This window comes from Plutella xylostella, chromosome 29 (genome assembly GCF_932276165.1).
Source record: "Plutella xylostella chromosome 29, ilPluXylo3.1, whole genome shotgun sequence".
In the NCBI taxonomy this organism is placed as follows: Eukaryota; Metazoa; Arthropoda; class Insecta; order Lepidoptera; family Plutellidae; genus Plutella; species Plutella xylostella.
In genome coordinates, this window is record NC_064009.1 from 4,024,261 (window position 1) to 4,051,623 (window position 27,363).

General features: G+C 36.2%; 1 protein-coding gene across 2 annotated transcripts in view; it reads right to left on the bottom strand.

Annotated features, from left to right (window-relative positions):
* LOC105390716 (dual specificity protein phosphatase 22) overlaps positions 1 to 26,473 on the bottom strand; it is a 70,452-nt gene extending 43,979 nt beyond the window's left edge. Inside the window, exons 1-2 of one of the 2 annotated variants that reach the window (XM_048631515.1) lie at positions 25,838 to 26,473; positions 16,807 to 16,923 (exon numbers count right to left, since the gene is read on the bottom strand). In XM_048631515.1, the coding sequence (XP_048487472.1) occupies positions 16,807 to 16,923; positions 25,838 to 25,858 (138 nt within the window). In that variant the 5' untranslated portion in view covers positions 25,859 to 26,473. The remainder of the gene's footprint in view (positions 1 to 16,806; positions 16,924 to 25,837) is intronic. The other variant, XM_038116687.2, reaches the window with a different exon arrangement.
* Between the last annotated feature and the right edge of the window lie 890 nt (positions 26,474 to 27,363).

Consider the following 27,363-nt stretch of genomic DNA (forward strand, 5'->3'; position numbering starts at 1 on the left):
TAAAATACCAAACTACTGTGATCGATTGCAAAGGTTTAATATGTTGAGTCTCGAGAAGCGTAGATGTGTATCAGATTTAACAACATTATTCAAAGTTGCCAATGGATCATTCGGAGCTCAATTACTAGAATTAATACAATTTAAGGTTCCTGCTAGATCAGTACGATTCCCTAAGCTGTTTCATGTGCCACCTGTTAATAATAACGTATCATACAATAATCCTATAAATAGAATGTGCAATACATATAACGGAATATGCGCCAATGTAGATATTTTTAATACTTCCATAACATGTTTTAAGAATGATTTAATTAAGTTGTTATGAAATGTTTTTAAAATTTTAGCATGTACTTCATTGAATTAATTCATTAATTTATAATTATAATTATGTCATATAATAAAAAATGCATGAATAGTTCTATTTTTAGCTTAATTAAGTTAAGTTTTATTTAAGCTAGTGTTAATGTAAATGTTGTGTGTAATTATCAATAGGGCAATAGATTTAAAATGTTTTTATAGTGCTGAATTTTATGTAATATGGTAATCTATTGGCTGTTATTACACCTTTTCCAATAAAATAAAATAAATAAAATAAAATTGTAACTCCACTTTTCTCGGCCAAAAGTACTCTTTGGTGTCAATAGAAACGTTTTTTGAATTCACATGTTTTCCTCTTTATTCGAAAAAAAAAACTGTATTCCGCATTTTACCATTTGTTTTCCTCTAAACCCCAAACCGTGATTTTTAAACAAGAAAACTTAGTAATTACCCTTTATTCTCATATACAACGTGCGATGTAGGCGAACGTGAACGAAAACTATGCAATAAGCCTTTGTTTTTATTACTACTTTAGTAAATTACAATAACATACTCAACAATGTTAATTTTTTTTTCCAATGTTATGTTGTTAAATTAAGATCTAATATTTTATTAACATGAAGTTACTTTCAACTTTTTTTGCATCTATGCGTCGAATCACAGCATGACGGCTGCTGCAGCTTCCTGCTGTCCTGCCCTTCAACCAATCCCACCAGTACTGCAGGTTGCGTCGAATACGAGCCATTCTCTTCGACTTCGACAAGACAGGTGCTCCCGGAAGGATCATAGATCGCACGGAACCCGTACCGTATAGAGGCAACGGACTCCTTTGCAACAGCCCCCCAGATTCGGAAGTAGCCAGATTCGCACTGCATGGCGAGCACAGCTGCAGCAATTTTTTTGTAATGAATCATTGGGATGTCTTCCCCGAAGGAGGCTCTCAGCCTACCTCACGACCTGTGTGACATTAGAAAAATGCACTGTGCTAACGCCGTTTGCGAGCTTGATTTGCAGGACCGCGTTGTATGCCAAGTTCCACAGCAGAGGGGTCCAAGACCTACCGCTGTGGAACTCCGCAACTGAACTTCTTCTGTGAAAACAAACCCTCTCTTTTCGCATCCTTAATGTACTTGTTAGACACGTATGACCTCTGTCAATTTTCTGCAGATAAGAAGACAAGTGATGGTATACAAGAGCCGCCCTAAAGGTTCGCCCTCTAGGGGATAGAGTTGAACGCGGTTACTATTTTTAAGCAAACAGCCAGCGCAACAACTCGCCCGTGGTTTTTATCCTGCTCCGACAGTGAACGAACGCAAAGTATTGTACCCACTATTCGAATCCGCATTTCGGATGCCAAACTGACTGTCCGAAAGGTCGAAACCGTACCACCACAGAGGTATGACTCGTTCGAAGAGCTTATCAGGCTCTTACAGCAATCAGATGTGTCGGTACACTGAAAGATAATCTACAGGCCTGCTTTATTTATTTAGGAGCACTAATGGCCTCCTTTCAGTCATTGAGTCACTGGCACTCAGGCTGCGGTTGAACAGGAAGATAGACTGTCTAAACAAATCATTTTTAGGCTAGTTAAAAAAAACTTTAGGTGGGTAGTATGCCAACTATAACTACAAATAAAACAGTATTTTTGTCTCCTCTAAAATTTGGTCACGAGGAGTTACGATGATTACGATCTAAGGTGACGCTGACGATATTTTATACAAGGTATTGAAAAAAGGGTATAAAGCTTAGCCAAAAGTGGATTTAGGTGCCATTCTGATCCACTTTTCTTCTACAATTTTGAAAATTCACGTAACAAAACCTTTTACATAGAAACTTATTCGATCACGTGACTTTTTACTATAGAGACCGAATTTATTTTTCGAGAATTTCCAAAACTTGGAGAACAAAAGTTGTTCAGAATAACCCCTGAGTCAAACCCTTTCGGCACAGTATACCCTTTTTGCAACATCCTGTATAGGTAATATCAGGTTTATAAAAGACCTGGGCCTGTAGAGTGAGACTCGGCATGGGGAGTCATAATTTATAGATCTTTTAGGTTGCAGTGGCGAATGGGCACTGGTAGCCCTGCCCTTTTCTATAACTATAACTATAGGTAATTTTATGGCAATTTAAAAATGGTATAACATTTATCTATTTGAAAAAATCATTAAAAATATACATTACTTATCACCCTAATTTAAAAAAAAAATTCAGCCCTTACTTTAAACTTATAACACCCCTCTATTTCCTTCAGGGGTTAAAAAACCTGTGTATTTAATATTTTCTTATGAGTTTTTTTTAAATACTAGGCTCTTACATAGTTGTACATAATATTATGCGGTATTTTATTCCACTTGTAACGCATAAAATTCATAGCTACAGTAAACATTTCATTTTTTTCATGGCGAGATACAGTCGCACTTAACCGCTTTTTTGCAAAGCTTGTTAAATAGATTTAAAAAATTATGTAAATTTTAGATCTTCAATTTTTAAAAATACTTACTTATTTTTAACAACCTGTAGTGTACAGACTACCACATCTTAAAATATATATATTTTTAATTAACTACGGTTTTTGGTTTCAAATAAAACAAATTATGAACTTACTTTTCAACACCCTGTATATTGTGTAGCTTACCTACCATACACAACCGTTAAAATAAAATAAATTACCCCTCAGAATATAAACAGGCTCGCGCTTTGGCATACTGCATTGACCGTATAGTTCTTATTCGGAGAATCTAATAAGTGTCATTATGTGCAATGTTTACCTTTATCTATGCATCTGTAACTCTATAGTAAAAAATGTAAACAAATCGAAAAGGCGAAATGTTTTCTAAGAATTTTCGGCTTTTCTGCATCTAAAATGATTAGAAAATTAACTTTCCATAGCAAATGCATATGTATTATAATACTTGTAGTCATAATTTGTTGATTTAATCAGTTTTTGTGAAATATTTGATAAAAAATAAAATGGCGTGGGTATCGCTCCTAACAGGCCGCCACCAGGGCGACGACTGAAGAAATCTGAAATCTGTCACGGTGTCATCATTTTTAAACCGGAATTTATTAGTTTTTTGCAAAAAAAGTTGACTTCTGGTCCATTAAATCCAACTCTTTAAGGTAACTTTGTTAAGAATTTAATTACCTACACATACATATAAGATTCCATGAAAATGGGCCCTCTGATTTCGAGGGTTTTTTCATAATAAGTCAAAAAATGGCAAAAGACATGGTGTGTTTGCAATTTTTTTTAACATACTTATTATAATCCTGCACCAATTTATAAGCAACTAACATGTTCAGTATACCCTCTGCTACAATATATATTTTTATCAATGTGATAGAAGCCACCGTTTTTCCAATCTAATCAAGTATATCAAGCCGACTTTAGCATTTTAGCTTTAGGGATCCTCTTAAGTGTTATCTGAAGAATAAAATTGTTGCTGTCACTGTCTAATACAATCATTCAGATGTGACAGCGACAATTTTATTTCTCAGATAACACTTATCTGACCATTGAAAAATCAGCCCATACACGAGTAATTACTTACCTACTATCGAGTAAGAGTAGTGTTAGAAGGATACGCTCAGAATAAGCAGGAAACATTATCTTGAATCCTATTTATTGAGGGCACTAAGGTCGACATTTAATTTAACTGCCCATTGGTTTTCACTTATCTGCAATATACGATCTGTCTCGGTCAGGCAATCTATTTAGATTCCAACAATACGTTTTCCTTATGTACGAGTATGTAGTGTGTTAAGAGGGAACGTATATACCTACCTTTAAGCAAGCTAGTAATAACGTGCACGTATTTAAAACTATAATTTTTAGGAATTCAATAAATAAATAAATCTTGAGTCCTGTAAAATTGTTGTTGATGTCAATCATCAAACAAGCAAACAAACAGACTTTTACATGACTGAAGTATGTAGGTGCGGTGGCCTGCGCCTAAAAGTATACAGGCGGAGTTTTTAAAATAGCGATCTCAAGCTCACATGCTGCTCAAGCACATCCACATAAACAGCACTGCTACACACACAACACGTCCCCGGATTTATAACAGATGTAGCTGGTCCCTTCATCATCAGGGATCGCTATTTTAAAAACTCCGCCTGTATACTTTTAGGCGCAGGCCACCGTAGGTACAGTAAAATTATAAGTTGGTCCCATAAAAACGGCTGTTCAGTTTCACTGAAACATTTCACTGCTAACAGTAGGACCGTCACTGATAAAATTCCATTCTGTATAGCAGCTGCGGGCTCCTTCATGAATATTGATACACGGGCCAACGGCGCGACGACGCTAATCGAATATTCTAAATGTAGTTTTACCTTTGTACACTTTTCAGATAGCTGGGAGAGAATCGGAATCGTGCTTCGGGTGGCACGTAGAGGTACTTATTTCTTTATTTTGTTTAGGACTGATTTTTCAATAGCCAGATAAAAGTTATCTGGGGAATAATTCTGATACTGTCGCGACTAAATGTTTGTATTAGACAGTGACAGCAACAATTTTATTCGACAGATAACATTTATCAAGTTATACTCAAACTTTTTACAGTTTAAACGATAGTTTTTATCAGTGTCCTCATCCAGGTCAAAAACTCCTGTTTCGATTTCTTTTGCATTTTCAAAATAATTTTACTTAACTAGTGCATGAATGTTTTCTGCTTCATAAAAATCGCGCTGACTTCGTTATAACATGATAATGGCTTCCCACCGGACAGCGCTCACCATTATATGTTCACGAACAAACAAACCAGAGATACGGCTTGCCTCTGCATATTTAACTTTCAGCAAACATTTGTAAACCGACTCCGAAATTAATTTATGTACTCGAGAGTGGAAAGGTCATTTTAATTATTATCTGTATTCAAAACTCGCTAAAATATGACGAGACGTAGGTGTCTACCTACATGAAATGTAAAAAGGAGCACAACAGGTATTACAGGTATAATAGCTATTAAAAAACAATAAACGAAACGTAAAGAATTAAATAAATAAATAAATAAAGTAACGGTAATCAAAATTGCTATTTCAGGAAGTTGGTTACTTAAATTGATGGCAACACAAGTTGGGATAAGTTTTAAATATAAATTTATTACTACCGAAACAAATAGCGGTACATAGTTGCAGGGTACATTGGACCCTTATCTCAAATATGTAATTGTACGGCTATACAGGGTGTTGCAAAATGGGTATACTAAGCCGAAACCAGCATGTTTTATCTGAGCACGAAACTGAAATCAGAATGTCAAAATTCGCGAAAAAAAAAAACATTTTCCATGGAAACTTAGTTGGCCACGTGACTTTTTACTATGGAAAATGAATATTTCTTTCGCGAATTTTGAAATTCTGATTTCAGTTTCGGGCTTAGATATAACATGCTGCAATGCTGGTTTCGGCTTAGTATACCCTTTTTGCAATACCCTGTATACATATTTAAAACTTAGTTAAAATGAAGTACAGTGTGTTAAATGCCTGACTAAGATGTATGTAACTGAGAGAGATACGAGCTCTCGCGGATGCCCTGAGGTCAAACCGGGCTATTTCCGGCCCCGTCGGAGCTAGAGAACCTTCGTATGTATAGTTACGTATGTACGATTCATATATATATAGTTGGTAGTGAATAAAGTATTAAGAACATCAAAATATTAAGTGAGGTTTGTTGTTGTTGTCTTTGGATTATGCATAGCGAAACAACTAACATCATTAAGTCATAGTCTAATTTTGGTGTTTCGAGTGTTATCAATATATAATTATCATATATATAAATTTGGACTCATAAAGTGGTATATTTAATGTCCACTGTGGTCAGACCTATAATAACATATGGAGCAGTGGTTTGGTGGCAAAGATCGAACCTCATTACTGTGAAAAACAAACTACGACAGTTCTTTGAAACTGTCGTAGTTTGCTTGCATGCGTTTCAATCACCGGATGTATGAAGTCAACCCCAACAGCCGCCCTAGAAATAATTCTAGGACTTCCCCCACTCGATATTATCATCAAGCAGGAAGCTAAAGCGGCGGCGATAAGGCTAAGTACTAGACACTACTATAAAGACGTTTATCTTCAACCGAAGCTACACTATCCAGCGAGATCAGTGTGGCACATCAGACGAAAACAATTACGACATCAATATCTACATTGACGGAGCCAAGAACAAGAAGGGCAGCGGTGGAGGTGTCTTCTGCCCGGAACTTAATTTACAATACTCTGTCAGCTTCGGGAACAAAGCTACTGTTTTTCAGGCAGAAGCTGCCAGCCTACTTGACGGAGCTACACAAATAAAAGACACAAAAAATTGCAATATCTGCTTCTACACAGACAGTATGGCAATTTTAGGTGCCTTAGGCAGAACTGTAACAAAATCTAAATTAATTTTAGAATGTCACAGAACACTTGAAAACCTAAGCATTTCAAATAATGTAACAGTACAATGGATTAAAAGTCATAACGACAACATAGGAAATTGCGAGGCTGACCGACTAGCAAGAATGGGATCAAATACCCTACCAATAGGGCCAGAACCATTTATTAGTTTGTCATCAAAGGCAATAAGGCAATGTCTCACCGATAAAACACTATCTGAACACAATCAGGAGTGGATAAATCGTGTAGATTGCAGACAAAGTAAAGCGTTTATTGTATCATACAACCATAAACTTACACGCTACTTACTCAACCTGTCCCGTAGTAATATATCATTAATGGTAGGATTAATAACAGGACATTGTTGCGTGAATAAACACTTATATACCATAGGTAACTCAACTAGTCCCTTATGTAGGACATGTAAAGAAGTAGATGAGACGGTTGAACATATTTTGTTAGCTTGTCCACCTACTACAGAAACAAGATTATCTATTCTTGGACCAACAGAGCGCCTACCTCAGCTATTACAACACCCAGGCCTGCTACTCCAGTTTACTCGGGAGCTAGGCTGGCTGAGCTGAAATCAAGGGGATATGTACAAAGGTTCCACTCGAGAGAGCCACGTACAGGAACTTCACCCCCTATGAGAATAGAATAGAATGTCCACTGTTACTGTGGTGATCAGAAAATATTTTATTAAGTATATTTATCATAAAATAAAAACGTCTGATTCAGTTACATACACATTTGAGATTTATTACAGCTATACCATTTCGGAAGGGTCGAATATTTTACTGCTCTTCGCTTGGGCCCCGCAAAAGTTAGAATACCTTAGGGGGCAGTAATACCAACGACTGAAAATGTAGCCTCTTCAAATTTCCTACAGGTCTACGAAGTAACGTCGTATACGTCCGTTCCCGTTTAATAAATTCAACTTTTTGATGAAAAAAAACGAAAGTCCAAATTGTAATGTCTGCAGTTCCGTAGAGGATATTTATCATATTTTAGTAGAATGCCGCCGGTATACGAACTTAAGACAAACATTACAAAATCAGTTAAAAATAAACTTTGTTGATGTAGGTATTTTACAAAGTTATTTATCTGAGCCTAGCAGTAGTGAAGCAATGTACGTGTATAAATATGTTAAACACTGTACATCCTTAAGATTAGATTCTACATTGTAAGCGTAAGTTAAGTCTTAGAATAAGTTACGATGGGACTGTCATGTTCATGTATGATCAAAGTCTCTAAATAAAATAAAGATTTAAAAAAAAAAAAAACGTCGTATACAGCTAAATATAAACCTACACAAATTAAAAATTATACATGAGAACGAGACAAGAGTTAACCTCTATGTACTTATAGAATATGTATCATGTTCTACCTTACATGATAGCCATTAAACACTGCATTTAAAGAAAATATTTACAATACACGTAACACAAACGATAAAATGCGATGCGATGCGCGTCGTAGCATCTGCGTAGTAATGTAGTGCTACGAAGTTGCTACGCTCGTGCTACGACGACGCTACGAAGGCTACGAACGCCATTTTTGAAACTCCATATTTTTCGGCCAGTTATGATAAAAAAAGGCTTGTACCTACCTACTCGGCCATCAAAAATTCTTGAATAATTAAGTAGGTAGGAAGATATTGTACAATGCATCATGCATGAGAATGAGTACAATTGTACTTAACTACCTTTTATTTTTCGTCGTATTCTATAAATAATATTTAATACCCATTTTTTGGAGCTTAAGCTGGTACTTATTTGATAGAATTACCAATTTTCGTCTGGCATTTGAAGCTGTTTGCTCGGCACTTGGCGGGGCTTGAGTATCTCAATTTATCTTTTCTTAATTGGTATTTATCGAGAACAACTTGTGAAGAGGCTTTTAAAGTCTGCGTATCAAATTACGAAAATTGAAGACAACTAAGTTGGTATTCTACTTATTTGAAAGGATCTTTGTGTTTATTTGGAGAAATAAATGGTACTTTTCTTCATTCCATTTTAATTTAAATTAATATTACCTATTATGGTTTTTGTAATTATCGTGTTATTATGTTATGTAGATAAATATTCAAATTTATTGCACAGCAAATAGGTACCTATGTACTTGTAATGTACTAGTTTTGGTGTAGATGTGGTGCAAAAATAGACTGCATATAAATACACAATACATTTAAAAGCTAGCAAAATAAAAACAGTCATAATATTGAGTACTTACTTAAATATTTTACAAAAAAGCCGAATACAAGTGTAACATTTCCTTTCTACATTCGATGCCAAAATCGTTTACTAGCCACGGACACGGATAAACACGTAGCGCCAATAGAACTGCTGTTTAAAAAGAGAACAACATTATCTATGGTTTAAAAAACCGGCCAAGTGCGAGTCGGGCTCGCGCACAAAAGGTTCCGTAGCAGCAAAATTACAGTTAAATCAACCTATCTCAAAAACTATAAGAGATACTTTGATCAAACCAAAAATTGTTGAAAGAGTTAATTAGCATGCATCACCTCTATTTTTTTTAGAATTTTATACCCCGTAGTTATAAAAATAGAGGGGGGGGGACATACTTTTTACGACTTTGAGAGCTGATATCTCAAAAACCGTTCACTTTAAGAAAAATGTTTTTTAGAAAACTTTATATCATTTTAAAAGACCTTTCCATTGATACCCCACACGGGTATGTACATCGAAAAAAAAAATTTCATCCCTCAGTTACATGTATGGGGGGCCCCACCCCCAATTCTTTTTTTTACTATTTAGTGTCATATTTTTGTAGCGGTTCATACAACACATATTCCCATCAAATTTCATCACTGTAGTACTTATAGTTTCCGAGTAAATCGGCTGTGACAGACGGACAGACGGACAGACGGATAGACGGACATGACGAAACTATAAGGGTTCCGTTTTTGCCATTTTGGCTACGGAACCCTAAAAATTGGCGGAGTTGCAATGCACAGATATACAATATTTGTATTTGTACATTAAGTAGGTATTAGTATTCGGTTTGATTTGTCGCATCGCATTTACACTTACGTTCATTGTCGTGACTTAGTCTCCTGTGTCAAGAAACAAGATACGGTACCTAGTTACAGGTTAAACTACCTGTAATGACACTAATTAAATTTCCCTACTTGTAGAATATGGATAGGAGTTATACATATTGCAGTTGTCACCGCCATCTTGAATGTTGAGGTGTGAAATTAAAAGTTGCTCAGTTACTAAGCTTAACCAACTATAGAAAATTTATTCGATGATGCCGCATAAAACGAATGTTATCCTAATCTAAGATCCTGAAAAAGTATAGAAGTCGTATGTAAGTACATACCCACGTGGGTTATAAAGTTGACGGTAGTTACTTATTTCAAAACCTAACATGTCTCTCAGTACGATTTGTACAGGGTGTAAATTTATATCATGCTACTGAAAAAACGCCATATTAATAAATATTAATGGCTAAAGTAAGTCCTGATAAATTACAATGTCAGGGGGAAAGCTTAATACCTATAAATACCAGTTAATAGTATCAAATTTATAATCTATGTACTATAATATTCTCATTAATTATATATGGGGAATATTAAATTCATGTTTAATTAAATTGAGTATTGGTTTCGGACTAATTATGTCGGTTCGTAGTTTCATATCACGAGCGAAATAGAAGCTAACCTCAAATTAACTTAACACTTCAACTGTCGGTAGCAGGCGAGCCACTTATTAAATTTAACCTGTCGTTATACCACGATCTTTTTGCGACTAAAAGGTGGTTTTTACTAATTATTATCAGTCATCTGAGTGTATTAGTGTTTATGTGTGCACACTGTACACCTGCACAGTACACAATACTTAGTACTCTCTGATTCATTAACTCTTAGGACATATTATTTATGTGGGACATGGCGCAATACCGAAGGTTTTTTTATACTCATTTTAATAATAATAAATCTTTATACTTACTACCTGCCAACTAAACTTGAAAACCACAAAAAAAAAACCTACCCCTCAATCGAAGCCGAGGTCTATGGGTGTTCAAATAAAACATTCCTATGAAGACCATAGTTAATCGGACCCCGAGTGTTCTCAGCTATTTACTCAACTATTACTTATTTTATCAAAATTGGCTTAGCCGTTAAAATTTATGCGACTTTTTGTGTTGAATGTCGGGGGTTTTTGGGTTGGTTAGATTATAACATCATATCTGCGTTGCTTTCAGGGATGGTGGTCGTACCACAAGCGGCGTGGAAAGCGGACTATAAGGGGGGATTAATTAAATTTCCATTCGACGGACCTGACCGGAAGTGGGTGAGACGGAAGGAAGTCGTTAGAGCCCACAGAGTACCTTCGCTCGCTACTAGCTGGATTATTCATTTCCAACTCAGATTTAGGTTGTTCTTCTCACGCTATCACGCATCACGACAGCAATTTCACTATATTAATTATTATTTATCACCAGTAGATTAGATTAATTACCTATATTTATATATCTTTCTCTGTATATGTAAATTAATATTGCTGTCTAAGACAAATAAAGTTTTTCTTTCTTTCTTTCATCACGGTGTGGGTTGCGTGAAATGTATGATTTCATGAACGCACCTAGATGCGTTTTCTGAATGTTGGACTCCAGACTGTGCATGATTTCTATAAGTACAACCGGAGATACTTACGAGCAACAGACATATTGTAGCATAACAGGTACACAAAAAAACCCAAATAATTACAATAATGTAGAAAAAATGTTAGAAAAATTATAGCAGTCATTATAATGGCCACTTAATTACGACAAATGTATAAGTACGTAAGTAATAAGTACATTTCATTGACCTGAATTCTGGAAAGCTCTATAGTGGAGCCAATGTTAGAATGCTAAGTAAGTTAAAGAGGACACTAAGTATTTAGTATTCGTGATACGTCGCTGATCAGCTAATGAACAGAGATTCAAGTAAGTACGAGTACACTATTGAGAGTGTATGAAAATGAGGGCCCTGTTTCAAAAGGCCCTGTCACTCTCTGTTTATTTTCTTGACAGTGACATCATGTATTTTATCTCACAGGTAGCCACTAACCAGACATTGTGAAACAGGGCCTAACAACCTAATCTGGTATTTATTTTGTTGTTAGTTTTTTCATGACAAAACATATATAGTAGTAGTAGTAGTAGTAGTATAACTTTATTGTACATAAAACACTTAAAATAACATTTAATACTTAAAATCTATAATACAATAAGGGCGGCCTTATCGCTAAAAGCGATAATGTTAATTGAATATGTACTTATTTATTTATTTATTTAAACACTTTATTGTATGTATACACAAATTACACAGTTTAAAGTAAAAGTTAACAAGTACAAGAAAGAACAATACAAGTATATATATACAAAGGCGGACTTATCGCCTAAACGCGATTTCTTCCAGTCAACCTTTATGGTGTGGAAATAAAAGTAAGCCTATAACTCTTAAAATTAAATAAAACTACTGTATACATAGAGACAATCAAGTGTAACCTAATCCAAATTTAAATAAACATATCTAACTATAACCTAACATATAAAGTTCTAAGCTAAAAATAAATAAATATAAATAACTATTATGTACCTACATATATTAACTATCATGTTTTATATTAATATAAATAGTAGTATACATATATAAATATACTATTACATATATAAATAAATAAATAGATAAATAAAATAGAATAAAACAATTACCATCCCAAGGTCTTATAATAATGTAATTTAAGACTATTTTTAAATACATTAAGTGATGACGATAGCCGTACTTCCACTGGTAGCGAGTTCCACAGATTCACAGCTTTGACAGCAAAGGAGCCACTATGGGCCGCACTGGTATGTTGCGGTACACTCAGCATTTTATTTTCCTGTGATCGCAAAGCACGTCCGTGGGAAGACAAGTATGTGAACTTGCTTCGTAGGTACTGGGGAGCATTTGGATTATTAAGGGCATTATAAAGAAGACAAAGAATATGAGTATTCCTTCGAAGGCGAATCGGGAGCCACTTTAGTACAGCACGGTACTCAGAAATATGATCATATTTACGTAATCCGAAAATAAATCGGATACATAAATTCTGGAGACGTTCGAGTTTGTTAAGTAGCTCCTCTGTGAGGTCAAGATAGCTTACGTCTGCGTAATCGAGAATCGGGAGCAGTAGTGACTGTGCCAGCGTAATCTTAGTGTGATGAGGCAGGAAAAATTGCAAGCGCTTAAGGGAGTGACAGGATGCAAAGACTTTTTTACTAACTGCTTCTACTTGGGGTAGCCAGGTAAATGTGCTATCCATAATTACGCCCAGATTCTTAACTGATTTCACGAAAAGTATCTCAGTACCGTCATAGTACAGCTTGCTATCAAGGGACAAATACGATCTATTCAGCAGCCTCGGACTTCCAATCATAATAGCTTGCGACTTGTTAGGATTGAGTAGAAGTCCAAACTTCTTTACCCATTTAGATATTATGTCCAGGTTTTGATTGATGACATCAATTGCCGAATTAATGTCTTCCGGAAGAGCACTAGTGTAGATCTGGAGATCGTCTGCATAGAGGTGGTAGAGAGAAGTAAGTTGTTTAGCTAAGATATTAATAAATAGTGAAAAGAGTAAAGGAGATAGCACGCCGCCTTGCGGGACGCCCGCTAGTACCGGACACCAGGCAGAGCTCTCTGCGTCGGTGCGAACGCACTGCTGGCGTCCCTTAAGGTAAGATTCGAACCAAGTGGTGACTGTCGGAGATACGTTAAGAGATCGTAAAATTCCAAGGAGTATGTCAAGATCAACCGTGTTAAAAGCATTACTAAAATCTAACAGGGTAAGCACAGTTACTTGGTGATTTTCCATATTTAGACGGATATCATCGGTGACCTTTATGAGCGCGGTGACGGTGCTATGGCCGGTACGAAACCCAGACTGAAATTCGTTAAGGAGATGGTGAGTGGATAGGAAGTTGGAAAATTGTTCGAATACAAGGCGTTCAAGGACTTTTGACAGGAAAGGTAGGATTGAAATGGGGCGAAATTGGGATAATGTGGTTGGGTTGGGAACTTTTGGAAGAGGGACAATAAAAGCATTCTTCCACATGCTAGGAAAGGAACATGAGATTAAGGAAAGGTTCATAATATTAGTTATATGTGGTAAAATTATTTCGAGAATGGGTTTAATCATCAGGATACTAATATTATCAGTTCCCGTTGCCTTGCTAGTAATATGGGAAACACATCTCTTAACGTCACGACCAGAGACCAATTTGAAAGTGAATGGAGGGCAATCAATGGACGGTGTAGAAGCAAGATTGCACAGAGCCTCAGCCTTGTTTTGATCATTAATAGTCAAAGGTGGGGTAGAGAAATGCTTATTGAGTGCATCGAGGTCTGTATCAACATTAGAGTTTGTCTGAGATTTTCCTATGCCCAGTGTTCTAAGAAACGACCATAACTGCGAGGTATCACAGTTGTCAATGGAAGTATGAATGTATCGGCGTTTTGCATCTCTACACACTCTATTGCATCGATTCCTCAGCTCTTTATACTGCTTTAAGTGGTCATCAGTCGGTTGCTTTTTATAGCGATATTTGGCATGATCGCGTTTTGTCATAAGGCTTTTAATATGATCGGTAAGCCAAGGAGCAGGCAGCTGCTTCACACGAAATGGACGCAGAGGGGCGTGCTTATCGAAGAGGTTGGTCAAGAGAGAATTAAACACATTGACCCTCGCGTCAATATCATTAATGCTATCCAGCTGTGCCCAATCAATAGTCTTTGCATCTTCACAAAGCTGCTGCATGTCCATTCTCTTAAAATCACGCTGGAGAATTGTACGCTTTTTTGGTTTAGGAGTGCGGACCTTATAAGAAAGATAAAGAAGATCATGGTAGGAGAAACAATCAGCAGTTAATTGACCATGCTCGAGGACGAGGTTAGGAGAAGAAACAATGACAAGATCTAGAAGAGTAGGATCGGAATTAGGTGGATGGTGCGTAGCACCAAGAGGCAAGATGTGGAGATTTTTCGCAGCCGTGATGGAGCATATTGTTTTGGAACGGTGATCATCTTTCAAGAGGCACGTATTAAAATCGCCCATGACTATAGTGTTATCGAAATTGGGAGAATAATCCTCGAGAAGCTTCTCAAAGGAATCGAAGTAATTAACGGTCATACAGGGGCTATAGTAGACTCCGAGAAGAATTCTGCTGAAATTAAGACGCACCTCCAAGAAAAGATGTTCAGCCTTTCCCGAATATTCACTTGGAGACCTACTAACTATGGTGTAAGGTATGTGACTGCGGAGGTATATAGCCACTCCACCACCACCTTTATTCGTACGATCGTTACGTACTAATTTAAATCCTGGTAATGGGTAGAGAGAAGAGTCAAGAGAGGGTTTTAACCAGGATTCGGAGACTAGAATGGCATGTATATTGCTATTATCAAATGACGCAAGCATATCGGAATGGTGTGAAGGAATACTCTGTGCGTTGATATGGACCACATTAAATGCTTTGCGATGGTGAGAAAATTGCGTGTTGGGGCTAGAGGAGAGTGGAATATAAGACATAACAGGAGAGGTGGAACCTATTGAAGAACATGATAAGAAGCTATCATCATCACTACCTGCAGAATTACTTAAGTTCTATCATTTAGTAATTATGGTGAAAGGCCGGCGCTCATTTGCTGAATGTATCAAAGGCAACGTGGTTATAAGAACCTAATTTCAGTAAGTAATACGAGGTCCTACGATATTGACCCAATACATTATGAAAAACTAAATCACTTCAGTAATAAATACTATAGAGCCAATCTTCAAATTAAATATTCGAATTATGTTTAGTTATCTATTGGAAGGACTTGCGTATGTTATATTTTTAATAATGAAGATTATCAAGGTAGGTTTTTACAAAAAATATAACTAATGACACGTAGGTATAGTTTTAGTTACCTACTAAAACTCGATTTCTTACAAAACAAAAATAATATATTGGCGCTTCCCCCACCACCGCAGCGGATGCGGCTGTCGTAAACAATATTACGTAACTTTGGGTAAACAATACTAGAGGGTTATTTTTCAAGTTCCTTTATATTTAACTTGAACGGTAAAGTAAACCGCAAGTTTAGATATAAACTTAATTAAAATCGAATATTAATCTTATATCTTTACTATTTATGCCTATAATTGTTCGTCATCTTATTGCCAGTAATTCAAGCCTACCAGTGCTTAAAGCAGGCCAATACTTTTTTTTAAATATATTTTTTTGTGTTGCTAGTCACTTAAACTGCCAGTTACTAGTAGTTTTACCCTATAATTATTCATTTATTTTAAGGTTTTTCTGTCAATTTCATAGTGGGATAAAAGACATGTTGTCACTCTTATTAGCCGCAACTCAGTATGTGCCTGGAATAGCCCGGAAAGGGTGTAGTAATGTGGTGTCGGTACATTGACCTGCTCATCCTAGAATGTAACCCTAACAGTTACTCTAGCTTGAAAAAAAACGAACGCATAGAGCGAGTCATGGAATCAGTACCTTTAACAAAACAAGGTAGAGTCGTGGATAGCGCTATTATGCATAAACAAGAGTGACCCCACTGGGTGCGTAGTGTGTGGAGTGTGCATAAGTATTCCTTTAATAATTTTATTATGATGCGATGAACTGTGACGGGAGCATAAAACCCCAGTATGACCCATTTCGTCATTTCAACCACATTTTTATGGCCCCATTAATCAGCTCTCAATAAAATTACTACCTATAGGTAATAATAACTTTATTTATAGTCATTAGTTACCTAGCCTGATCCAGTACACCCATTTTATGTAACTTCAATGTCCTTAAATTTTAATTCTTTCTTTATTTTATATACTAGCTGTTCCCGCGAGCTTCGCTTCGCCTTAAAAAGTTTTCCCGTGGGAATTCCGGGATAAAAATCCTATGTTCATTTTCAGGGTCTAGACCATATGTATACCAAATTTCATTCAAATCCGTTCAGTAGTTTTGGCGTGAAAGAGTAACAGATAAACAGACAGTCAGACAGACACAGTTACTTTCGCATTTATAATATTATAAGTAAATATGTAAACTCACAGAATGCAGCCTCCTTGCCGCGTCGTGTATGGACAGGATGTGCGTGATGCGGTGCCGGTCCAGCTGCACGGGGTCCTTCGAGTCGCGGTAGTTGCCCACGTACAGCCCCGACAGCACCTGCCGGGTAGGAAACACCCTGTATAGTGCGGAAATAATTAGCTGGACGCCAAGACGTGATAAAAGGTTTGGAGTCGTGCTCACTGACATCGCGAGAGAGAGCGAGAGCGAGGGCGGCGGAAAACGTCTTGACGTGCGGGTCTTGCGCCCCGTGCTAAGTAGGCCTTCTTGGTACTGGGGGTAGACGAAAGCAGCCCCCCGAGAGAAGTAGTAACTGGGGGATTCAAGAACGAATGAGAATGTTCACGCCATTCGTCGATTTCAAGAGTGCTGTACTTTATACAAGTCCGGCGCACCCCGCTGGGCAGTCATCGAGAGACTATTGATTTTTTTTTTAATTTAAATTAAAAATCTTTATTCATTAAAACATTTTACAAAGAAAACTTAGCGCCGGGGTCCTGTGCTAAGTCGAGTTGACTGGCTATTAATCCTTCCACCGCGCTTAGAAGCTAATTTTGCAATATTTCTTGTCCCGATGTAAAAGGGGTTGAGCCTTCGATAGGTACTTCGTGCAGAAATTTTCAAATTCAACGTTTTCCAATTTTGACCAACACAACAGTGACTAAGTATAGCTAATGCTGACTATTGTGCCAATGATACTTGGATCCAATGCGCCCATTCTCCAAGGACAAACTGTTATCGGGTCTTGAATGTGCCCAAATTAAGGCAATGAGTTCCCTTGCTCTGCTCCCTTTAACATTCCTATTACATTAAGTACGAACGTAAACATACACCGCCGCCTCCGCGGTATATAATACTATGTATCTGGAAATTTTGAGTGTGATCATTGTGTAGTCTTATGGATTTCGTGTAACATGCATAGGTATTTACTACAGCTACTAAGCAAAGTATGTGGTTTGTGTCAAAACGGGCAGAAGCTAAGTAAATAGCTGCTTATTTAAGATACCCGATCCGATAGCTTTTAGTCCAACCTCCGATATCCATTAATATCACTTATTATCGATCTATGTTCTACTTTGGAGATAGGGCTTTCATTGAACTAGGTATCATTGCTGATGTAACTTGAACCATAAATCTAAGTCGGTAGAGATACCTTAGCATAATAAAACTTGAGCTTGGTTGGACTTTTTATAGTTTTATCCTTGTGTGACGCCATGTTAGAGATGATATCATACTTTTATAAACCCTGTAAAATACGTCTAGACATTTCTAGTATTTCTAGCACTGCACTAAAAATCTAAGCTTAGGTATATTGTTTAAGAGTGACTTGCCCCAAACATTTAATCTTATTTAAATCTATTGCAGGCTTGCTTTGACAGAATAGAGACAAAGCGAGGCAGAAATAGATTTAAATACGTTAACACAATTACATAATACCTACGTATCGAGTTTTCAATTTATCGCTTTTAAATTTACATATTTTCAGACTGAAATAGCTAACTCATTGGTTAATCGACTGTTAATAAACCGTAAAATCTGCACTTAGGTATTTGTGATGGGTTAAAAACAAAATTTCGTAGCTAGGTATGCTGCTCCTATCACCTACCTAATCCTAATAATCTCTTTAACTTAAGTCGTAAGTCTACTTCATAAGCGATGGGCCGTGATGAATTTTCCGCTTGGCTTATCCGGGCAGAAGGTGCTTTATTATAATATTATTTCATAGATACTCATTTTTATACGAGTAACATATCCGTTAGTAGGCGGGTAAGTACGTCTATGTGAGTATAATACAAACCTGAACGATTGTGATTGATGACTAATCTGAAATAGTTTTCATCACTTAAGTAATAAATAATAATTCATATAGGTACATATTTTAATATGTGCAGTCTAAGAAGTAACTTGTTTATACTTAAAACTAATATGCAAGTTAGCAAGGTTTATCTTACAAACAGTAGCTAACTAAATGTATATTCCTAAAAAAGTTTATAAGTATTTGAAACATTTTACTCATCGTTTGCTTATTCAGCACAAGATCTCGGCCCAGTATTCCCAAATCGAGCATGACTGTGAATTGCATCGATAGAACTAAAAGCAAAGAAGCAAATATTTTACGGCTCTAAAATGGCTACCATATTCCCTAGATTTCAAACAGTTACAGTAGATAATGAGGCAGTAAGTACACTTTTTTTAAGTTTTTCTGATTTTCATAAGTGCATAAAAATACCTATACCTATAATGCTAAAGATCGCATCCAGTGGCGTGCTTTGGGAGAGGCCTACGTCCAGCAGTGGACTGCTATAGGCTGATGATGATGATAAAAATACCAATCTTTCGCTTAGATTAACACTAATAAGTTCACAATAATCTTTGTTCCGTTATTCATGTTAAGTAATTTAATGTCTAGACCAATCTACCGATTACCTTTGGTAAGTAAGTACAATTCATGAATGAGATTGTTTGGGCTGTATGGTAAACCATTTAATACCTTGCGTATCATTGATTAAAATCAATATAAGATTAAGCAATTATCTTTTTAACATCCAACCAATTCACTTACCTACCTACCTGGTGTTTCTGGTGAAAACTATAGGCGACTGTAGGCAATCAACAGACAAAAGGCAAAGCAGTTTCACAGAAATACTCAGTGAACATTTAGCTTTCAGGATAATTACCTACAAAGGCACAGTAGTAATTAACTGAAGGATATAATTCTCATGCTTGTATTGTGTGGTAGATTATAAATAATATCTCGTGCAAATAAACTTTGGTTTTAAAACAAGACGTTCATTATAATTATGCTGTTTGCAAAGGCAATGCTTATTTTTAACTCGTTTTTAAGAACAAAAAAACATTAAACTGTAGCCATACCTACCAGTCTATAACAAACTAGCAAAAGTTACGCTCTATTTATTTTTTGGCTTTATCAATACCTACTTATTATAAGACCCCAGATTCATCTTATATAGAACCTCTATTATTATGAATGTTCAATAAGAAAGCTCAAGAATAATACAAAAAATGTAACAAAACATAGCCGAAGCCCTTTGTAAATAGTCGCAAGTCACAGCCAGGCGATGTTTGCTCGGGTGAGCACATTCTTTGAAAACGGCTAAAGAAGTCAGAGGCGCACAGACGCACAGATCTTGTAAGCACCTACCTTTATAGGTGCCAGACTATAAAGTAAATGTAAGCTCTAAGTATGTACTATCGCAATATTAAATCCTTATAAGTCGGGTTATTGTACCTACGTAGAACTTACAGAATTTAAGTAATAAAAGAAAAATATTTTTTTCAGGATAATACATGCTTATTATTTTCCTGTCGAAAATATCGAAAGCTTGTGTTAAGCTTGTTTAAGCGATTTGTCATGGTGAAAGGATTAGTTTCAGTCGCTGAGTGCCCACCACGGTGCGCCGGACCTACACAACCAAACCAAAAATGCAGATGATGGCGAAAGATGGCGTGGCATGAGGTCCAAAGATGAAAGTTTCATGGATTAAGTGAGATAAACCCATCGTCTGTAGCAGCACTAGTGTTGAAAAAAAATGATTATCTTTTGCTCATTCGGGTAGGGCGGAATTGATAGTATACAATGTAGAATGTATACTATCAATTCCACCCTACCCGAATGACATATACAATGTATACAATATAGAAAACGATCATGTCACGATATTCACGATACCTCTACCGCCACTCGGGGTGCCTTATTTCGTGCACCGCGTAGATAATTAGATATGCGTAAAGGCGTATAAATTTACATAATTCGTTCATAGGTCATCATCATCTGAAGTATGACAGTCTTGGGGATAAGTAAGGATCTTTATTAAAATAGTAGTAACACTATTAAGTGCTTTAACATAGTTTACATATAAATTACTGCCATAGCCCAATGTAAACAATATACATTGTTAGTATTCTTTAAGGTCATAACTTGATCTTCAACCTCAACCGCGATGAATCATTGCACAGCAGATTCATGACATGTGGCTTTGTGGGTTGAATAAAATATGTGCCGGCGGCTCCAGGGACCGCTGAGAGCCAGACAGAGTTGCCCAACACATTCGTACCTACTGGTTTTTCTGGGAAAATTCCATTGATGTCTAATTTTTTATGGCAAATAATTCATCATGAAATTCATCGTGGAATTCATCCTGAAATTTTATTTAATTATTGTGCAAAAAATATTTTCTTGTATTGTTTGTCACGACACTAAAAAGCTAGGTACTAAACTAAATATTTTAAAGTGTAGCACTTAAGTATAATTATACCTACTACTGAAAAAAGGGTTTAATGTAGCGGGAGCTTGAAAAAAAGAAAGTAAAGTTATAAAGTGGAAGTTGCCGTGACGAGAATAGTGCCTGTGTGACACACTAACCCTGCTTGGAACAGGCGGCGGCGGTGTTGCATGGTACAAACACGCAAGGCGGGGTATAAAAAATAAGATAAAAAAACTAAAACTCGAACACTGAAAAGTCCTGCTCTAAAAGTGTTAAACATAAAATCAATGTGTGTGCGTTATTTAGGAGAGGCCGATGTCCAGTAGTCGACATTGCCAGTTGGTGACGATGACAATAATATTATAAGTACCTACTATCGATCAAACCCATACAACCGAGTCCGCGTTGTTCTATGATCAAACCACACCTCAAAATGAAATGCCACAGCCGAATCAGCATATCTGTTTTGTAGCTATAACGAAAACGGGTCAAAATAACCCACTTTTATAAGGTTGGAAGTTACTAAAGTCTACTCACAATAAAACAATGCATATCTATAAACATTAATACCATACATTTCTTTTTTAGGGTTCCGTAGCCAAAATGGCAAAAACGGAACCCTTATAGTTTCGTCATGTCCGTCTGTCCGTCTGTCCGTCTGTCCGTCTGTCACAGCCGATTTACTCGGAAACTATAAGTACTACAGTGATGAAATTTGATGGGAATATGTGTTGTATGAACCGCTACAAAAATATGACACTAAATAGTAAAAAAAAGAATTGGGGGTGGGGCCCCCCATACATGTAACTGAGGGATGAATTTTTTTTTTTCGATGTACATACCCGTGTGGGGTATCAATGGAAAGGTCTTTTAAAATGATATAAAGTTTTCTAAAAAACATTTTTCTTAAAGTGAACGGTTTTTGAGATATCAGCTCTCAAAGTCGTAAAAAGTATGTCCCCCCCCCTCTATTTTTATAACTACGGGGTATAAAATTCTAAAAAAAATAGAGGTGATGCATGCTAATTAACTCTTTCAACGATTTTTGGTTTGATCAAAGTATCTCTTATAGTTTTTGAGATAGGTTGATTTAACTGTAATATTATATTTGCTGCTACGGAACCCTTTGTGCGCGAGCCCGACTCGCACTTGGCCGGTTTTTTTACTTTATATAGGTTCTATAACAACTGTAGACTGTCATTTATTCAAATTATCTATCGTAAACCGATAGGTATGGCTAACTATATAACCACCGTTAAGAAATAACGAATACTATTATAGTAAGCTATTAATCACTGAACCATTGTTTCAATAGGGTGGTATAATATTTATCGATTAGGTATGAAACCAGTTATAATTTATGTTACCTACATTTACTATCTACCGTTACCTATACTTACTTAAATATTAAAAGATTAATGGATTCAGCCTCGCATGTTGAACAAACGTTATCTTTTCATGACATAGATTAGTTATTTCATTATTATAAGACCCAAATATAGACTAACTTTTGCTCGCGATCCCGGTGATAACTATGTTTTCGCGAATATAGGAATGTTTATTATACATTAAATTTTTATGACAAGATCATGAAAATTTAATGTATTATTAAACATTCCTTTGTATAAAATCTGTACACACATGATGAATGATGATCATGTATGGGAATTGTATACTTACACATGTATTTTAAATCTGTCAGTTTACTACAAACTACAAACGTGTCCTACATGCACATAATTTCCTCCGACATAATAATTAACTTTTGCTTATATTTTACGTCTGCTGAACGCAAACAATCCGTACTGAACTTACATACTTACTTAGTTATGCATAAGGAGATTTATCCCTTAATATCATTACTCCTAAATTCATAATGATGATGTAATATTAGGTTTCAAAATCTGAATATACCGGTTACATCGCCGCCCGCCTGTCAGGTTCATAATAGGATTATGCATGCGAGAACATTTCCAGACAGATTTGGCACGAATTTAGGTCGGATGGAGGTCTAAATACGGGCACAGATAAAATGTTGAAATGGGTAACCGATCTTAGGGCCTATTCAAACCGCACAGTTAACCTACCTCTGCGGTTTTAAAAAAAATACTTATTATTTTCAGACAAATAATTGTATGGTTTACTGAAAAAGTAGAAGCGCCACAAAACTGTCCAACTCACACACATTATCAATTTCTATGATGTTGATTTACTACTGCAAGTATGTAAGTATGTACCTACATAGGGCCTACAGTGTTACTTACACATTCGTTCAATTACTTACCTCAAAAACTAAGTATTTAAGTATGATGATATTAATGAGGATGCCAACGAAACGTTTCTTTAACTTAACGTTCCTAATTTTTGTAGCTAATAATCTACTTATCCATGGTAGAAAAAAATAAGCGTTATAGTGATTAATGATGTTCACTTTGACGCCACCTCACCACCATTATGGCCACTAATAAGTTCAGAACTTTAATGACACGTTGTCATGCATGAGCTGGGCTTCCAATTAGCGCTACTGTGATAATGACGATTATTTAGATACAGCTACATATGTACATAGTTACATGCATTAGGTACCTGGTACATACGTAGCTAATATACTTGTTAGGTTTTCATTTATGACAATAGATAGGTAATATCCCAGCTTCAGTCTACAGAAGACAAGAACGAAAAAAGTTGTATTTCACACTTATCACAAATATGTAAATTATGTTAGTATTTATGTAGCTACAGTATGTATGGTTTATTTAGTTATAGGTATTATAAGTAATTAGGTAGTAGGTACACCGCCCTCAAATTTTCTTTCATTCTTTATTTCTATAAATTTTGTAATGTTTAAGGTTTCCTGTAAGAGATCGCTCATCAATTAAACATAACAAAAACTGTAATTGTATAACCACATATATAAGTATTTCGTTTGTGTACCGTACCTACTTACCTACTTATTTTATTTCTATTTTTATGTTCTGTTTTGATGTTATGTTATGTTATATGAAATAAATGAATTTGATTTGATTTGTCTGTATGTTTTTGTGGTGACCAATAAACTTATATTGTATTGTATCACTTCCTAAATATTGATTAAATTGTAATCAAGTTGAGATCTGGAGTGGTTCTTGAATTTGCCGGAATCCGGTATGTAGAGGTATGATGCATACTAGACTCGTACAGGTAGATGAGACGTTACACTCTTAGAAGCTTTGGGCGTAAACAAGCTTCGCCTACAACCTACACCCGCAAAGGGTTTCCCGTAACAATTCTGGGATTTAAGGTATTCTCCGTCACTCTATAGCCTCCCAATATACAAACAAATGATAAAGGTACCTAATTTACAATAAGTATCGGGTCAGTACAATAAGTCCACAACTATCGGGAAAGAAGTATCACAAATTATTAGGTATTATTTATTACTATTGATCATGGCTTTCTTTAGATATGAAATAAGTTTGTCTAGGCACGTATGTACCTGTTTGTTTTACTCATGTGATAAAATAGGCTGATTACACTATCATTCCATCACTTAGGTACTTACTCGTACATATGCACGCCGTGAATTCCGAAGGAGACGAAACATAAAGTTTGTACGCGAGCATTTCGCCCTGCCCACGCCACTTTTATTGATAAAGCTGGATTTAGGTTCTGAACTATAAAACCAAACAAAATAACATGTAGATGTAGGTACATATAGGCCTCATAAATATGCTTGTTTGTCCCAAAATCAGGTCTCAGTGTCAGATGGGCCAGATATATTGACATTATGGTGCATGTTGGGGTAGGTTACAAGGTTCACTTACGCTCCTGCCTACCTCATCAATTCCGCATGCATAATATATGAGACCAATACGTGCCACTTTTTTTACTTCCGAACGAAAAGAGGGGCTATGATTCATGGTGGCGTTTCTGTCTGATAGTTTGTGGCCCGATTGAGTAGAAAAGAACTAAGGTATTTGTATGAGGTATTTTTGTCTCGTTTGAAATGTGACTTGATCACGAGTGTTCTTTCTTATCTTTTACATGAAAATTAACAATACCTACTAAACATTATAGTTTGTGTGCAAAATAAACCATGTACTTACCTAGAATTTAGGTACTTATAAGAGACCTAATGAATGTGGTACTAAAATTAAACGCAATTGAGCAATAAATAATATTAACGATAGCAATAAAATTAAGTACCTACATGCTATTTTCTTACGCCTACAAATTTTTAGTACAATTTAAAAAAAATGTTTATAACTCAATCTCAGTACTGAAACGTAGAGGGAACGTTTAAACAAGCTTATTTTGTAGTATATTCCAGTAAGTCACTATAGTGGTCTTATCGAATCTTCATAATATTGTATAAGCATATAATGTATATATATTAACTTAAAAAATATTACTTGAATGAATGAAAACTAAAATAAAACTAACTACATAAGTAAAGTGTTTCAATAGTAGAAAAGCTTATTTTTTGTTTTTAACTCAGGAGATTTAAGTTATTATGAGAAGCTTTTTCGAACTACATTTTCTAAAGAACTACACAAACGTTGATAAAATTATAAATTATTATAATTATAATGTACCTAGGTACAACTGAAAATGTTAATAATAAATTAAAGGTGCGAAGAGAAAGCGGATTAGCGATGTGCTACGCGCGCGCTACGCCGCTACGAACACGCTACGAGACCTCTACGAAGTGCTACGAAAACATTACGTAACCTAGCGTGCACTCGCATAGCCGAAACTCCTCGCTCATTGCATTCGCGCGAAACGAGACCAAGAACAAAGAGACTTACCTTATTCATACCATTCCCCATCTTAGTGTCTCCTTAAACAACTAGCTAAATTATTGTCAACACCATCACAACAAACACAACGACAGCAAAACTCTCATCAAAATATTTCGATAAAATTCAACAACATCGTAAAGATTCTAAATGAGTTGTTCAGTGTCAAGCCGTCAACACCAGCGGGTCACTATGGCTACATTGTTGACACCGGGCTCCACGCGATCTAAGAACCATGTAAGTTTTGTAACGAGTCAATTTGTATGTCTTTGTAAATGGCAAAGTTATCGCATTGCTTTTTGTGCTGAAGCCGTGGCCCCGGTCCGGTGGCGGGTTTCATTTGTTTATTGGTTATGTGATGTGGTAGGGACGTGTGGTGCCCTCTGTGGCTCGCGGCTGACTGCCGAGACGGCGTCACTGCGACTGTGGGGCGAATAGGGAAGGCGAAAGCACGATACTTCCAACTTTGATTATTTATTTATTAAGTTGAAGTCTATTTTCGGGTATGCTGCTTCAGGATTCTGGCAGTCCTGTTCGGTTTTTATGTTAATGTTTGAGATGGAAAATTGGGCAGTGAGGGCATTTAAGTTTTTGTGACGTCGCATTAACCTACCGAAGCTGAGAATCAAACTCAGGACTATTCTAGCTAGCTACTTTACCACTGCATCACGCCTGAGATGATTTCTGAAATATAAATCGATATTCTTCTAGAGATTTAGACACCTAGGGCCTTACCACAAAAACTTAGACAGTTTTTAACAGATGTTTAGCGCTGTCAAAAACTCTAAAAAAATCTGTCAAATTTCGTTTTAAACACTAGTTAAACAGTGTTTTAAGTTTTTTGTGGTAGTACAGCTATATTTCAGTACAGAACTAGGATATACAAATACGGGAAGCGAATATTGGCGATTGTGTAACTATGATATTAATACATTTTAACAGAAAGGTCTATTCAGGATGTAGGTCCTCAAAATACAATAAAACTTTGCTTATTCAACATTCTAATCCGACATTTGTATCGATATCGACAAATGGTATCCCATCCCTAGAGGTTTCCCGCAGTGAAAGGCGGGCCGGGCCGGGGGTGCGTCGAAATCGCAACTCAAACTACCCAACTTACTCTCTAACATCGCATTTAATTCTTATTGCCGAGTATTAGAGCCTATATTCCTCTACGCCGGGTATCTTATTAAACCAGTGGTGGCTATAAGAATGCCTTTGAGAGTCCTTCGTGGGAAATGCATTTAACTGGCCACCAGAATTTCCAAATCACTTTATATCATCTTTATACAGTATTAATCTGTGCGTCGTAGTTAAGTCTATGATTGATTGAAAGTTTTTTATAGCGATGGGTCAATAATTTTATGCTAAATTCTGATAACTTATTTTTATTTAGGTAGCTATAAACTTTATGCTGGGCATTAGCTTTGGTTTCGTCTTCCTACATGAGTCCTACATCTACATATATCCATAGACTAGAATATTATGCATATATCTATTGACCTGATGGCATACTAGTTAGTTACTCTAACTGT